The sequence below is a fragment of the Miscanthus floridulus genome, chromosome 10 (genome assembly GCF_019320115.1).
Source record: "Miscanthus floridulus cultivar M001 chromosome 10, ASM1932011v1, whole genome shotgun sequence".
NCBI classification, from domain to species: Eukaryota; Viridiplantae; Streptophyta; class Magnoliopsida; order Poales; family Poaceae; genus Miscanthus; species Miscanthus floridulus.
The window spans coordinates 27480165-27497167 of NC_089589.1; the positions used below are offsets into that span (position 1 = coordinate 27480165).

The 17003-nt window shown below is 42.3% G+C and overlaps 1 protein-coding gene across 5 annotated transcripts; it reads left to right on the top strand.

Annotated features, from left to right (window-relative positions):
• The first annotated feature begins 4570 nt into the window (after positions 1-4570).
• Positions 4571-15915, top strand: LOC136486409 (disease resistance protein RGA2-like). Of its 5 annotated transcripts, none has more exons than XM_066483294.1 (8): positions 4571-4786; positions 4913-5013; positions 5140-5244; positions 5339-5411; positions 8279-9336; positions 13349-15275; positions 15374-15460; positions 15536-15915. In XM_066483294.1, the coding sequence occupies exons 5-7, from the start codon at positions 8296-8298 to the stop codon at positions 15418-15420; spliced, it is 3015 nt and encodes a 1004-aa protein (XP_066339391.1). In that variant the 5' UTR covers positions 4571-4786; positions 4913-5013; positions 5140-5244; positions 5339-5411; positions 8279-8295; the 3' UTR covers positions 15421-15460; positions 15536-15915. The 5 variants fall into 5 exon arrangements, with proteins under 5 accessions (XP_066339391.1, XP_066339390.1, XP_066339392.1 ...); XM_066483293.1 differs by having other exon boundaries at positions 15549-15915; XM_066483295.1 differs by having other exon boundaries at positions 5339-7815; positions 15374-15915.
• Positions 15916-17003: the final 1088 nt, after the last annotated feature.

Below are 17003 nucleotides of genomic sequence, written 5' to 3' on the forward strand. Positions count from 1 at the left end.
CCTCAGCTTGCTGCGGGGCCACCACGCAGGCATCGTTCTATCATCAGCCGACCCACGGCCACCACCTCAGCGGGTGTTCATGAGCTCGTCGGGTAGGGTTTCCCCGCCGAGCATGAAGTGTCGCGGTGAGATGGTGGGAAGGGAAGGGAAGGGAAGGGTGGGGAGGGGAGGGAGAGGAGAAGAGAGGGAGAGGTGCGCTGCGCGAGGTAGGAGACGTAGCCCTGCGGCAGGCCGCTGTCCGCTAGCCACCGGCGCCACTGCAACATGTGCAACACCCGATCTACTTCTGAAACATCCAGATGAAATATTTACAACATACATCTGAAGACAGATAAAATACTTGAACCATGCATCTGAAATACCTGCAAAAACACCTGAAAAACACTTGAAAAACCATTGCAAAATATATGCAACATCTAGATAAAACACTTGCAACATATGTGTAAAACATATCCAACATCTAAATAGACACATTTGCAACATACGTTTGAAAAATAGATGAAACATTTGGAACAAACGGTTGCAATATATGTGTATAGCCTTTGTAATATTTGCCACATTTCGATCTACTTTTGCAACAACCATATGAAACACTTGCAACATACATCTGAAACATCAGAAACACTTAGAACATATGCTTGCAACATGCGTTGGTCAGGGGGACGTCAACGGCCTAGCATACACCCAGGTGCAGGCACAAGCCTCCCCTTCCTGCCGATGGGCTAGGTGGATGGGGGCGTAGGCACAGGCCTCCCAAGGCCTCCCCAGGTGTAGGCGCATGCCTCCGCTACCTCCCCTTTTGTAGCGGGCGAGGTGGATGGGCGTGGAGCAACGCGGGATGGGCGCGTGGGTCGATGTCGTCGCGCTAGAGATAAGGCCGCGAAAGGGCGGGTGCTCTGCCTGCGGCGAGCGGCCCCGTGCTGGAGAAGGCGAGTGGCACTGTCTTTTTTGTGGAGAAATAGACCGAAGGAGCAAGGCGGAGTGCGGGCACGCGACATTCGTCCTATCATTATCGAGTACAAAATGCTAGTTGAAGTAATGCGCTATAAATAACTTGTATAAACTATAAACATGCCCTAAACCATTTATATTTGTAAATCATATTCTTTCTTGCTATCAGTTTCCAACTATCCAAGTGACCTACCTATATATATCTACTCATGAAGCTCCAAATACGTGTCATCTTAAGGGCGTGACAGCAATGGGCACACATCATAGGTAGATATATAAGGGTGCCTCGGAGCAAGAAACCGTGAACATGTGGTTTCTCAATGATTTTGATTCTTCCATCCAAATGGTAAGGTGACTTTGATTCATCGTCCAAAACGTTTTCTAAGAGAATCTGGATCCGAAATGTTTCTAGAAGAATTTGAAGCCCTACCAAACGGGCCCTAAGTATATAGAACATGAGTGGCACTTGTGGAGCGACAGTATGTGGTTGTACATTGTGAGTTTAGAACCTAGTTGCAGAGTAGCGCATCAATCTAGAGTTATGATGAGGCAGTGCAAGTTGAGGTCCCAATCTAACCGGTCACTCAATGAGGGTCGCACCGCCTCAGTGACGGTGGATTGGTTTAGAGCTGTGATGCAAATTGAGGTCCCAATCTAAACCGGTCACTGAGGCAGTGAACCCAATCTTTACGAAGTTCACCTACGTCAATTGTTAATGCTCAGAAATTGCTATATTTTGCCCAGTATACAGTTCAAACAAACTCACAATTTCTTCCTTCACTATAAAAGTTCAAACTTATCAAACTATAATCATCTGTTTCGTCTCTGTGCCTCTTGATCAAATTGTGGCAAAGATTCAGCTAAATACTAGCTAATCATGAATATTTTGACGGGTTAAATGAAGTCTGGTCCGAAATTTCTGACTCTTTGAATCGTGTAACCCTGTTCGAAGCATCAAATGCGTATTCCCCATTTCCCTCGTCCCTCCAACCTTCCCTGAACCAACCCTCCACCCAACACAATGCAATGCAACCTTCCCTGTACCATGACAATGCAACGCAACACACTCTGTACACAAGCTAGCTACAAACCTACACCTACACCTAGCTTATCAACATCGCAAGGATGAATGAAAAGGCTTAAAGATCACATGCATGGATGCATGCTCAGCAGCCATGCCCAAGCCAAGATCCTTGCTTCTCCACCTCCTCCTAATCGCCAGCTGCATTGCCAATGCCGCCGGCGCCGATGATGCCCCGTCGCAGGAGCCCACCACACCGTCCTCGTCGTTCCAGGGAGAATGGCAGCTCCTCCATGCGAGCATCGGCGTCTCGGCGATGCACATGCAGCTGCTGCCGGGGGACTTGGTCCTGATGTTCGACCGCACCGACACGGGGCCCTCCAACATCTCGCTGGCCGCGCTGCTCCCCAACGGCACGCTCCTCCAGACCGGCGGCTTCTCCAACGGCGACCGCGTCGCGCGGCTCTTCTCCCCGGCCACGGGCTGGGTCGAGCTCCCGTCGTTCCTCGCCGCGCGGCGGTGGTACGCCACCGACATGAGTTGCCTAGTTTGGCCGTACGATTTCTTAGGTTCGGTTTAGTTCCACTCCAAAATGTTAAAATTTTCAAAATTTCTCGTCACATCGAATCTTTGACACATGCATGAAGCATTAAATATAAATAAAAACTAAAACTAATTACACAGTTTAGACGAAATTCACGAGACGAATCTTTTAAACTTAATTAGACTATGATTGAACACTAATTGCTAAATAACAACGAAAGTGCTATAGTGACATTTCGCCAAATTTTTTGCCAACTAAACGGTACCTTAGAACAAATGGACGAAAACATAAAAAGTGTTACCTTCTGAATCAAAGGCCTGAACAGAAACGGTGCTCCACGTTCACATGTGAGGCATCACGTATAAAACGGTAGAGATGCACGCCTTCCAGTTCCTCCCAGCTGGCAAAACTGGCTCTAATTACCTTCGTAGTTTAATTTGTGCAACGGCCCTATCAACCTGAAGGGAATCGGATCCTTCAGATGGCAATAGGGCATCTCTAGTTAGGGCCAGTTTGATTGCCAAAATTTTTGGCAAAATGACACGGTAGCGTTTTCGTTGTTATTTGACAATTAGTGTCCAATCATAGTCTAATTAGGCTTAAAAGAATCGTCTCGTGGATTTCTTCTAAACTGTGTAATTAGTTTTATTTTTTATTTATATTTAATATTTTATGCATGCGTCCAAAGATTCGATGTGACGGAGAATCTTGAAAAATTTGGTATTTTATGAGGAAACTAAACAGGACCTTAGTTGTACTCCTACAGCATTTTGCTCTGCATTGCACGGGCATTGGAGTCTCTCGACCACTCTGAGACGAGATGAAAGTGATAAGCTGACGTGCCGATTAAGGATGGCAACGGATCGGGTTTGGGGTAGATATCTGCGGGTTTCGGGTTTTGCGGGGTCGGGTTTGGGGATGGTTTTTCACCCACGGTTTTCGGGTTCGGGGCCCCGAAACCAATCAGGTTCGGTTTTGGGTTTGGTTTTCTACCCGTGGATATCCAATGGATATCCGAAATAAATCATTTGAATTAAAACTCATGTTTTATAATATACTAATAATAATTTATTTACTTAGATTATTAAATTTATTTAAAGTTGACTCATGAAAATATTTATTATTTGTTGCCTCTTGTTTATACATGTGAATATGTGTATATATATCCGCGGGTTTCGGGTATCCATTCGGGTTTCGGGTATCCGTTCGGATTTCGGGTATCCGCGGGTTTGGTTTTGATGATGGATTTCCACCCGAATCGGTTTTCGAGGCGGATTTGGGTTTCGATTTCGGGTTTCGGTTTTGGGTGTATGGAGACTCCACCCGATCCGAACCCGACCCGTTGCCATCCTTAGTGCCGATGGTGACGCTGCTACGGATCGGAGTACTGCTTGACGGTGTGCATGTCAAGCCTCGCCTCCTTGTCCTCGGTGTCCCTACGGGGGGCCCAGGCTCGACCAGAATCCAGCTTCGGCTTCGGTTTCGGTTTCGGGGTCACCTTCGGAGTCGTCGCCTCGTCGGACGCCAAAGTTTTCTTCAAGCAGATTGAAACCGAGTGGGCCCGTTATTGGTTGGCAGTAGCAATCATTCAACTACTCTACTGTTTTTCTGTGACGACTGAGACGCTGGAAAGGTGCGGTGGACGTGGACGCGGTGCTGGCCTTGTCGTTTGTGATGTGTGCTGGTATCCCCGTCACGTGGTGCGGTCGGCACACAGTTCAAATTCATGCGGGCTTTTATTTTCACCGGCTGAAGTTTCGTACGTTTAGACAGAGTATTAAATATAGATTAAAAATAATTAATTTTATAAATTAAGACTAATTTATAAGATGAATTTATTAAGTCTAATTAGTACATGATTTGATAATGTTGTGCTACGATAAACATGTGCTATTGACGAATTAATTAGGCTTAATAAATTTATCTAGTGGATTACTGTGGATTACTGAGGCGAGGCACATTTTTAATCACCTCAACCTCTTTTGCGTTTGCCCTTTTTTGAATAGTTCAGAGGGAGTAGTAGAACAGGGTGTCCTCTCCCCTCCGTCGTAGGCAGCGTGTGTATAAAGCATGCGGGCCTCCTCTGCTTCTACGCATCTCTCTATCCCCATCATCTCGCTTTCATTCATTCATTCATTCATGTCACACACATCACTGTTCTGCTGATCGATCCGTCCACTCTCGTCTCCGGGCGCGAGAACCTCGGATCGGAAGGAGCCAGCTGCGAGCTTGCGAACTCGTCGATCGTCTTGCAGTCCTGCTCGGTAACTGTAAGCACTTCTGCTCCATCTGTCTGTTTTTCTTTTATTTGAAATAATGAAAAAGAATGACCCTCCCTTAGAGGTCGTATTCAGCCAACCAACCACTGACGAATAATAAGCCATTCGTATTTGCAGAGTTGATTGCATCCATTCTCGTTGTGATTCAAACCCAACTTTCATTTTTTGTTTGGCGAAGATACCCATCATCGTGGTCTTGATCGGTAACTGTGTAAGCAGTAAGCACCCAATATTGATTCAGCACTTCTCCTCGAGCTGTTTCTTTTTCTTTTATTTCAAATATTGACCCTCCTTAGAGATCGCATTGAACGAACCACTGACGAATAAGCCATTCTTATTTGCAGAGCTGATTGCAGCCATTCGTTTTGATTCAAACCCCATCTTTTAACTTCTTCCGTATTTGTTCGGCGAAGGTACCCATCATCGTGGTTTCCAGTTATAGAAAAATTGTATGTCGCCCCCTTCCTCTCTTCCGTTCTGGTTTGCTTCATTCATCTGCTTCATCTGTTGATCCAATCATCCCCTCTGTCGATCTATTCTCAGGGCGCACAGGTCCGATCGGTGCCAGGTAACAGCTGCCAGCGAGCGAGCTCGTCGATCGTCTTGTTCTGTAATTGTAAGCACTCCCATATTCAGCACTTGTCGATCTGTTTCTTTTAAAAAAAATAATAATAATCTTAACTAGTCCCTAGAGGTCACATTGGACCAGCCAGCGATCATTTTTTTTAGATATAAAGGGCAGATCATAAGCTATTCGCAATTTCAGAGTTGATTGCAACCATCTGTTGTATGGTTTCCAGTTATACAAAAGTTCCATGTTGTCCCCATCTCTGTTCCCTTATGGTGTGGTTGCTTCATCCGTTGATATTTATAGGGATTTTTGTCCCCTGGACACTCAGATAGAGTGGATTTGCGCACAGCGTATTGTACTCAATGAATTAGCCACAAACACGTTGCGAAAACATTAGTTTTGTTCATGACACACCATGCCCAGTCAAAGGACCATATTGCCCTTGACACTCTCTTCCCTTCGACTCATTTCCACATTGGACCATGTTTCTGGCTAAAACCGACAATGATATCACTGCCAGTTTGAGCCATGAACCAGCAATAATATTGGGTCATCACTGCGGTTTTGGCTAAAAGCACCAGTGAGACTATCACTACCGGTTCATGGCTTGATTCGGCAGTGATATGAACTTAGTAACTTTCTCATATGATGTCTGATGAAGACTATACCAAAGTTGTAGTACTCGACAAGATCTACAACTTTTTAGTACAAACTTTTTTGATTTGAGATCATTTGAATGTCTAAATATACACCACAAGATTTTATAGAGTTAATATCAAAGCAGTCCATATGCTCTATAGTCATAAGTGAGTGTGTAGTGATAGTTAAGGATTTCGGATGAAGAAACGATCAAAACAAAAGTTGTAGACTTTGAAAAGTTATGCAACTTTGTAGATCAAAACTTTTTTATTTAGAGTCGTTATGATGTCTCTCTATTTGGTTTGTAAGATTTCATAGAAGTTAATACCAAAGCAATCCATATGTTCTATAGTCACAAGTGGGTGTGTAGTTGTAGTTAAGGATATCGGATGGAGAAGCGACCAAAACAAAAGTTGTAGATCTCGAAGAGCTATGCAACTTTATAGTTGACAACATTTTTATTTGAAATCATCTATTCAACAAAAATTATGTTTAATTTCTCAAATTCAAAATTCGAACTTTTTAAATGGCCTCGGATGGAGAAAAGGCCAAAACAAAAGTTGTAGATCTTGAAAAGTTGTGCACCTTTGTAGTTGACAACTTTTTCATTTGAAATCATCTGTCCAAGGAAAATTACGGTTGAATTTCCTTACATCTGAAATTAAAATTCTTTAAAAGACCTCGAATGGAGAAATGACCAAAACCAAAGTTGTAGAACTCGAAAAGTTATAAAACTTTGTAGTTGACAAATTTTCATTTGAATTCATTTCATATCCCAAATACTCATTTCAAAACCATATGACATAAAATGGAGAGGACGAATATCCCAAAAGAACACAAATGTCTTATGCTCTCAAAAAATACAAACGTCTTGCAGGTGGAGTGGTTAGGGGGAAAATAAACAAAGCCAGAGGTAGGGATTTCGAGCGCTAGAAGTTGATGATGGACAAATTGCAGTAGCCAGCGACGGAGCTAGAAACTTCTAGAGTCTCTCTTTGGTACAAACAAAAAAAAATCTCATTGCACTTCGCTGATGGGCCTGGGTGGCCCCTTGTTGTTGCTGGGCGGTGGCATCTGTATTACTGCTCAGCGACAAAGGAGAGATCTGGTGTGCCTGGTCGAAGCCAACAACACGATTGTTGGCCACCAGAGGGGGAAAAGGAGATTAGGGATGGAGAAATAAAACGCATGCAAAGGGAATGGAGAGTGGGCCCGTGGGCTAGCTAGTCATTTTATTTGCTTGGGTGTGCTGGAGACACAAAACACAAAATCATGGTGTGCTACAAACTTCTTTTTATTGTGGACAAAAAACCCTATATATAAACATTCTCCTCTACCTTGTGGTTGTGTGTGTGTGTGTTTATATTTGAAGCTATTCAGAGTAAAACAAAAAAAATTCTATGCCACTACCAGCTCAGTTAACTAGGTGGCCATGCCCAACAATAAATAAAGTCGCCTTCGTTCACCAACTAAAGCAGCCCCAGCGTAGCCACCGCAGGCACACCTCACGTCTCCTAGCTCACGCCTCCGTTGCCGGCTAGCTGCAATCCTCGCTATCCGCCCTCAGCCCTTCAGACACCACCTACTCCCACCTCCGCCAGCATCCGTCAAGCAGAGCAGTAGCCCACACCACACCGAGCCAGAGGCCAGATCCAGGCATCTCCAACCGTGCAACTGCTAGGTAAAACATGCCGGCACTTGATCAAACGTTACGTACTTCCAGTTCCAGCCATCGCTCAACAGGTCCGTTTCCTTGACGCCGGAACTGAAGGACACACACAGCATTCTCTTTTCCCCGCTGCAAATCAAGGTGCATATGCCTAGTCTTTCCTGGCCCTCTCAATTTTTATTTCCATCCGCTTTCTTTCTTTCTAGTTTTTGTTGGAGATATTATACTCTTCTTCCACTCACAAATATACTCACATAAGGGTGACGGCTTGAGATTGGTGTAGCTGCTTTCGATTTTTAGGTGCCCAAGTATATAATATTTCAACATCATCCATAGATCAAACTTCATCATATTCTCGTCAGCTAGCTACTCATTAATTTGTTAACTCTGTTATCGTTTTAGCTTGCTACTATGCGCCAGATCTGGTGCCAAAAGTACTTAGTTATCATTTAAATGTGATTATTCTAGTACCTATCTACTGTTGCAGTGTTCCCTTTTGAATAATAGTGCCAAGGTTATAGGGGCCTCGGTACTTTTACCATCAAGATTACCTTTCCTTTCAAACTAAACACGTGATTTTTTTTATCTAATTTCGATTTTGTAGATACCGAAGCAGCAAAAATGGCGGTGGTACTGGATGCTTTAGCATCGTACCTCCAAGACATGTTGTTGGAGATGGCTAAAGAAGAGGTGCATCTGCTCTTAGGTGTTCCCGATGAGATAAAAAAGATGGGGATGAAGCTTGGGGACCTTAAGAGATTCCTCGCCGATGCTGACAAGAGGAACATCAGCGACGAGAGTGTGAAATCATGGGTGAGAGAGCTTAGGAATGCCTTGTATGGTGCTACCAACATCCTTGATTTGTGCCAGCTCAAGGCGATGGAACGGGGTCGAAGCTGTGATATGGGCTGCTTCAATCCCTTGCTCTTTTGTATGAGGAATCCTCTCCATGCTCATGACATCGGTAATCGCATAAAAAGTCTTAATGAGAGGCTAGATGACATTGAGAAGCGTAGCAAAACCTTCAACTTCATTAACCTTGCATCTTATGAGGACAACACAAAAAAGGTAGAATCCTCCCTTCGCGCTAGGCGTGAGACAACAGGGGAGGATGAGTTAGGTGTGGTTGGTGAGAAGATTGAGGAGGACACAAGAAATCTGGTGGATTTGCTCACGAAGAAGGACAAAAATGTACATGAACACAAAAATGTTATGGTTTATGCTATTGTGGGAGTAGGAGGGATTGGCAAAACCACCCTTGCCAAGAAAATCTTTAATCATGACTTCATCAAACAAGGGTTTCAAAAGAGAATATGGTTGAGTGTCAATCAAGAATTTAGCGATGCTGATCTATTAGAGAGAGCTATCACTGAAGCACAAGGAAACCATCAAGCACCAAGAAACACAAAAGCCGCACTAGAGCGAACCCTTAAGGAAGCCTTGAAGGACTGCAAGACTTTATTGGTGATGGATGATGTCTGGGACCACCATGCATGGGTGGGTGTCCTCAAAACTCCATTATTAAGCGTCCTAGCTCAAGGTAGTTGTGTCCTCGTTACCACAAGACATGACATGGTCGCCAAAAGCATGATGGCGGAGGTGCCCTACCACCATGTCAAAAAATTAGAGCAAGAAGATGCCTGGTCTTTGCTCAAGAAGCAGGTTCGTATAAGTTAATTTATAGCTTTATTTTGTTACACATTCATGCATGCGCATTTGCTACACTATCTATTCAGATGTCGGTAATCTTGCGCATTTTGTTCACATTTGCTTTACTATCAATTTATAAAATTGTGTCTTGAGAGGAATCATTTCATTCATTAACCTAAACCTATAAAATGATGTGGCACTCTTAGAAACCACATAAAGAAAATCTACACTGAAGATGCCCTTATGCGCATGGTTGTACAAAATAGTTATTTGTTTTAGCATTAATATTAGAAATCTAGGGTCTGTAAACCACTTTCAAAACACTACTACACAAACATTATCACCGCTTGCTTGAAAACCACCATCACCACCGGTTTTGCAATTTGGCGGTGATGCTCACCTTCATCACCGCCACATTGAAACCGATATTGAAAGTTGAATAAAAATAATTAAAAAATACACGTGTCATGTGTGTGCCTGCAGTCATCCATGATGGTCTACGCTAGCTGCCCCTAGTGTCCAGGATTGTGACATCGAGGTCCATCTCTATGTTGGGCGGCGCCCGCCATGCTGCTGAGGGCCATGGGTGGTGTCTGCCCCCGCGCCGATGGCAGATCCGATCTTAGCGCCGCGTTGCTACAGTGGGATAGAGTGGGCCCCGGAGGGAGTGCTGGTGAGGGAGAGAGGGGGCGGAAGGAAGTGCTCGAGTAAGGGAGAGAGAGGTGGTCAGTAGGTGGGGTGTCGGTGAGGGAGTGAGAATGGGCTAGGGTTTCTGGCCGGCTATATACTCAAAACCGGTTTTCACTGCCACAAATGGTGGTGAAAGCCATTTTTATCAACGGTTCAATTATCGGAGGTGATATATTTTTACCGATGTTTCTAATAGAATCAAAATAGTGTTGGCGAAATACATTTCTATAGTAGTGAAATGTCATTAAAGCATCATGAACACAGAGCATGATAAAGAACAGGTGAAATAAAAGCCTAAAAGGAATAAGCGTAAACTACAAACAATAATAAAGTTACTAACATGTAGTAATATTTTTTTTAAAAAAATTCTCACATTACACAAATGACTGTAGGTGCTTGTGAAGTTTCGTAAGAGCTCATGTACAAGCATTATTACATTGTTACTAATACTTGTGGTCACAACTCTATAGATTTTTTTGAGAGCCTCAACTCTTTAGATGGTCATGAGATTAAGATTTCTAAACTTTTACTGTAATGTATCCTTTCGTTCCAAAGGGCGTCTGGTGCTTAGGTTTAATATCTCCAAGACCAAGTCCCATCCTCCACGGTCTGATAAAGAATCAGCAATTTATAGCCTGAACTATTAAAGCCAATCAGGACTGGACATTACTGTTTAATGATGGGAATGTTAGGCTTTCTCTTGTTGCCTAATTTATTTTATTCTAAATTTTCAGAAGTCCTATTATTAGGTGATAGGAGTGTAACTTTTTAAATATCTCATCGAGTTAGACATTAAAATAACATATAACATATGTAACTTTTATCCTTTTCTTTAACAACCTTTTCAAACTATTATAATTTTACTAGATCCTGTAAACATGTTAAAATAAAATCAATGATTTAAAGTTCTATTCTGAACATGGCGTAAAAAGTTAGGAAAAGTACTCACGGGGCCTTTGGCATATATCCTGATTGACAGGTTTTACCATAGACACTTGAGTAATTGTCCATGTAACTTGCCTCACTTGTCTCATCTCTAGAATGTTTAAAAAGTTAAGGATACATGGGATATCACATTAGGCTTACCTGCATCCAAGAGAGTATGAATTAGGGAGAAAAACATAGCTTCTTTAGGTCAAGATGTGCAGACTTTAATAACCTTTCCAGTTGGATCCAAATAATTGACTTCCGTCCATTCGTTTTTCTACCAGGGGTGTTTGGTCCTTTTATGAATAATCTCATGATCAGTTGCAACGAAATTGAACATACAGTGTCAAATTGGAATAAAAAAATAAACCAAATGTAACAAAGGGTCGAATTTATTTTCTAGGATCATATACCCAATCTTTGGGTTTCAAACGAGGACTAGCTTCATGTAGGCTTGTATTGGGACCGATTAGTTAATTACTGAACCATCAGCAGGGACAGATGTTCGTTAAAATAAATCCTCTGGTTTCTATGGTTCCTCCTTCACCTTCAACCTGGCCGATAGCAGGACCAAATTCTGACAACATCGTGGCTGTATAGTTTGCATCCTCCATGATCCATGCTATACATTTCGGTTATTAACATAAAGTTGGGTTAATATATCGACCAATCAAACATACATACATTATGATATTTTTAGTCAATAGATCATCAAGTGCTAAACTGTTACTTAACAAACCACATATAAATGACACTGATAATTTATTTTAAATTACATTACTATGGCATGACAAAAAAGTTTATAAGTTTTTATTTCAAATAATTTTATAAAATTTGACTCAAATACAATGTCATATCGACACTGGTAATTTAATTTTGATTATTCTATATTTTTATAAAAATAATACTTCTACTACATATACAATTTTTGAATGTAGCAAGTTCAAAATCTTAGGCCCTGTTTGGATGCAGATGTATTTTTGGAGTTTTAAAAAAATACCATGCTTTTATGAAATACTTTGATTTTATTAGAGTTGTATGAAGTGTTTTGATGCAACAAATTTTATGGTTTTGAAAACCAGAGTTTTACTAAATTTGTAGTCTCTTTAGAGTTTTATAAACTCATATCTAGACCTCTTTGTTGCTAAATCATGGTTTACCACATCTATAGGTTCTAAAATCGTGGTTTCTTAATACTATGTCTCTTAATACTACAACATCCAAACATGGCCTTAAGTGCCATAGTGCAGGCTGACATGATAGTTCATACCATTATTAATAGGCAAGTGGGTAGCATAGGACCTAGCACTACCGCAAACACAGGCCATCATTGTCGGGCCATCATTACTGGTTGCTTTGGAACCGGTAGTGATAGTACAACTGACAGTGATAGATGAACTTTCACGAACGAATCGAACTTTCACGAACGAATCGTGGCTACAAGTGATACTGACAGGCAGTGTACTATCACTGCTGGTTATAGCCACGAACATGCAGTGAAGGACCACCCGTCATGGCCGGTTTGTGGCTACAACCAGCAGTGATAGGCTATTTTACGAAAAAGTAATAACTTTTTCATATGATGTTTGATAAGATAAGCTTTATACGTTCAAAAAGATTTAAAACTTTGTAGTTAACAACTTTTTAATTTAAGATGGTTTACATATCCAAATATTCTATGTAAGTTCACCAATGGGATTTGAGATGGTTAATGATGTCGAATGGAGACAAAGTCAATAGTAGAGTTAGTAGTCGATGAGATCAATCTACAACTTTGCAGCTAACAACCTTTTCATTTGAGATCATTTAAAGTATCAAGTATGCAATATAAGATTCAAAATTGTGTAGTTAAAAGAATAGCATCAGTTGTATACTCACAAGTGTTGTATAGCTCTGCTGGTATAGATGCTCAGGAGAATGTTGAGATCTTGAGTTTAAATATTGTCATTGTCGGTTACTGGCAGTGAAGATGCAGTAATCTGGCGTACATTTTGTGCTTTTTTATCACTTATCACTGTCAGTACTTGGCAGTGAGAAGTAGTCTGGCATACTGTACAACCTTTTTTAATAAAATAATAAAAAATAAATAAAAAGATACGATAAATACTAGAGTGACTATAAACATCAGGTAGACGAGAGTTGGTAATGATAGTGACCGATGAGAACACTATTCTTGTACACAGAGTCACAGACGTCACCTAATTGCACCGTAGTGATATACATATATGATGATTTTTCCATCTATTTTAGTGGACTGGTACATCGGTCATACGCTTAGAACGTCGCATGTGAATTTTGCCTCTGCACACAGTATCGTTTTTTAGCACTTGATTTTGCTTCCGATTATGACCAAGTGTATTTATATCTACATATTCCATCCAATTAACAAGCTTAAGTTGCTTTGCAGGTGGTTGGAAAAGAAAACAATGATGAACCAAAGGTTGATGCATTGAAGGACATTGGAACGTCGATTATAGCAAAATGTGATGGTTTGCCTCTCGCAGTCAAAGTAATAGGAGGCCTTCTCCGCCAGAAAAACATAAGGCGAAGCGACTGGAAAAATGTCCTAAATGATTCTACATGGTCAGTATCTCAAATGCCTAAAGAGCTAAACTATGCAGTATACCTTAGCTATCAAGATTTGCACCCAGAGTTGCAGTCTTGCTTTCTGCACTACGCCCTCCTCCCCAAGAGCGTATTGTTCGGGTATGAGCGTATTGTTGCCATGTGGATTGGGGAAGGATTTGTTCATGGAAACTCACGTGATTTAGAAGTATTAGGAAAAGAGTACTATGACCAATTAATAGCTAGGAACCTTCTAGAGCCAGATCCAAGGTATGTGGACCATGGAGTTTGCAATATGCATGATATTGTTCGTTCATTTGCTCAGTATTTGACTAGAGATGAAGCACTGGTAACTCAGAAAAGTGAAGCTGGCCCAACCATTAATAGCATTCCAGAAAATGTTATTCGGTTATCACTAAAATCCAAAGAATCAGAGTCAAATGAGCTAGAGTGGAGTTCTCTACAAGCACATATATCACTGCGAACACTTATTTTAGTTGGGGAAACAAAGATCAACCCAGGTGATTCACTGTCATCTTTTCCTTGTTTGCGGACCCTACATATAGAAGATGGAAATTTTGATGCATTGTCTGAATGTTTGGTCCAACTCAAACACTTGAGGTATTTGTGCCTAGATGGCACTAACACATCTAGGCTGCCAAAAAAAATAGCCAAGATGAAATTCTTGCAGTGCATTGACCTTACTAATTGTCAAAGTTTGGTGAAGCTTCCTCGTGGCATTGGAGAGTTACGGCAGCTGAGGTATCTAAGCCTTCTTAACTCAGGTATAAACAATATACCCAGGGGTTTCGGCAGCCTAACTAATTTGAGGATATTACAGGGGTTTCCAGCCCATGTGGAGGGTGATTGGTGTAGTTTGGAAGAATTAGGACCTCTTAACCAGCTCATGCGTCTTCTTATACATGGCCTAGAGAATGTATCTTCTTCCTCATTTGCTATAAAAGCCAGGCTTGGTGAAAAGGTGTGCCTCAGCTATGTGTACTTACAGTGCACTAGTAGTAGTGGAGGTGCTCACCGGTTGGTGAAACAGGAAGAGCAGCAACACATCGAGAAGGTGTTTGATGAGCTCTGCCCTCCGCCTTGCTTAGAAATTCTTACAATCAAAGGGTACTTTAGTCAACGACTTCCACGGTGGATGACATTGACAGCAATTGTGTGCCTTGGAAGCTTGAGGATTCTATGCATGGAAGACTTGCCTTATTGCACAGAGCTACCTGATGGCTTGTGGCAGCTCCCCAGCTTGGAGTTCCTACTGATTAGAAGCGCCCCAGGCATCAAGCGTGTTGGGCCAGAGTTCTTACTACCACACCATCATGAGCACCCAAGCGCTGTGGAGAACTTTGGTTCTGGTTTGAAAATTTTGGTGATTAGATGTCCACACCTGGAGAGGATCAGTAACCTACCAAATTTGCAGAACCTTGAGATCAGCCGGTGCCCAAAGTTGAAGGTGCTAGAGGGTTTGCCTGCACTTCAGAGACTCTGGCTGGAGGACTACGACATCGAAACACTCCCTGGATATTTTCAGGACGTAAAGCCAAGGCATTTGGATCTAGACTGTGATGTCCTGTTGCTCACTTCCATAGCTAAAGGAAAATCTGGCCCTGAGTGGGACAAGTTCAGCCATATCAAGCAGGTCAAGGCATATGCAGCTGATAACGACAACAACATTCAAAGGAAGTGGTACGTGAAGTACACGATAGATCCTTTCAGCTTCAAGACAAACTTCAGCCCCTCTGCCGACGCTTCAGGTAAATTAACACAACACTGCTGCTTTATATGTTGCATATACTGAGCACCTTTCTTGCTATTGGAATATCTGGTTACTTGACTAGACGGTCCGTTTCAGGGGATGAAACAGAGGAGGTGTTATTGGACAAAGTGGCGCAAGTTTGAAGGGAATTCATCGTGGAACAACAGAGGGAGTAACAATAAAGTATGCATGCTACTCCAAGACTATTATTATTACTACATACGTCTCTAGCACTATCGATTATAGAATGCATAAAAGACCTCGCCTGCAGGTGGAGTGCCGCATGGACAAAAAGCAGCCTTGGAGGCTGGAGCTATCATCGCTTCGGCCAAAGAAGAAGCAATGGAGCCGATTACTACGCTGCGGGTCGTCGTGAGGCAGTCAGATGTTGGACACTGCAAATAAATTCATGGTGACTAGAATGCGATGTGATGTGAATTAGTTTTTTTATTCGAATCTGTGTGTACTGTGGATGCAGGTTACCACCTGAGAATACAGAGCCTTGTACATATAATTAAGTTGTGAGTCGTCATGTTACAAAACAAATGTTATGATACAGCTTATTCCGGCTTGCAGATTCATTGTGAGCCTGAAAATGTACGTAGGTTGCCAACTAAATGGTCATATATATGCTGCCAGTGCCATGAGAATGCAGCTTCCTAACGAGGCTCCTTTTATTTTTCAGATATTTAAATTAGTAGCAATATAAAGGGCACTTTATGCTTGCCACCGATAAACTAGATCATGAAAATCTCTAGAATGAATGACCTCAATAGTAGTTCTATTATTAGCATAAGTAAGTAAGACATACGTGTACAGAACACAGGCAGCTTTCGATTTATGCACGATAAATAACCATTGTTAAATAATTATAAGCACATAGTGGTGGAACGAATACATGACCAAACAACAACTACAACAAAAAAAAATCTACTACAGTATTTATTTCAACGCCTTCTCCTCACCAAACAATTATACCCTAATAATGAAATATTTTGATTCGTGAACTATATGTAACAAGGAACATGAATCGTGTTAGGTGTTATTGTGTTGATGACATATAACATGAAGTCTCAAACACGTTCATACTCATTCCACGGTCTACTGAACATTCTACCAATATCTTCAGTGTTACACACTCACCAGAAATTAACTCATTACCTCATTTGGGCACGAGCGTGGCGATGGTGAGGTCGGTATGAGCGGAGGAGACGCAGTCGTCGGCGACTCCGCCCGACCAGAGCGCATCGGGGAGCGCCGCACAGGACGCGTGTGAGGGAAGGAGCGCTCGCGCAGGGCGGTCGGAGACTTGGAGTCGGCCAGTGTCGCTGCAGGCAATGTTCAAAAAGGCGACATTAGGCGTCCGCCTAGGCGCGACTAGGCACTAGGCGAGGGGGTCCCGCCTGGCCTAGGGGGTAGGCGGACCCCTAGGCGGCGCCAGCTCATCAGCGGATTTACCTCTTAACTGTTAGTGTAGTCTGATTTACCCCCACATAGCTAACCTGGCATCATATTGAAAATGGTGGAAATGGGGCCACGTCAGAAAAACTGCGTCTAAAACTTTCCAAGGTGAGTTCAAACGGTTTTGAAAGTTGATCGGGGGCTCCAAAAACAAATTTTATAGTTGAGAGGAGACCAAAACAATTGAGGAAGTTAAAAGACCATCACAAAACTGACCTTTCTCGGACCTCTAAACAGAGGACACACACCAGCCGATCATGAATGA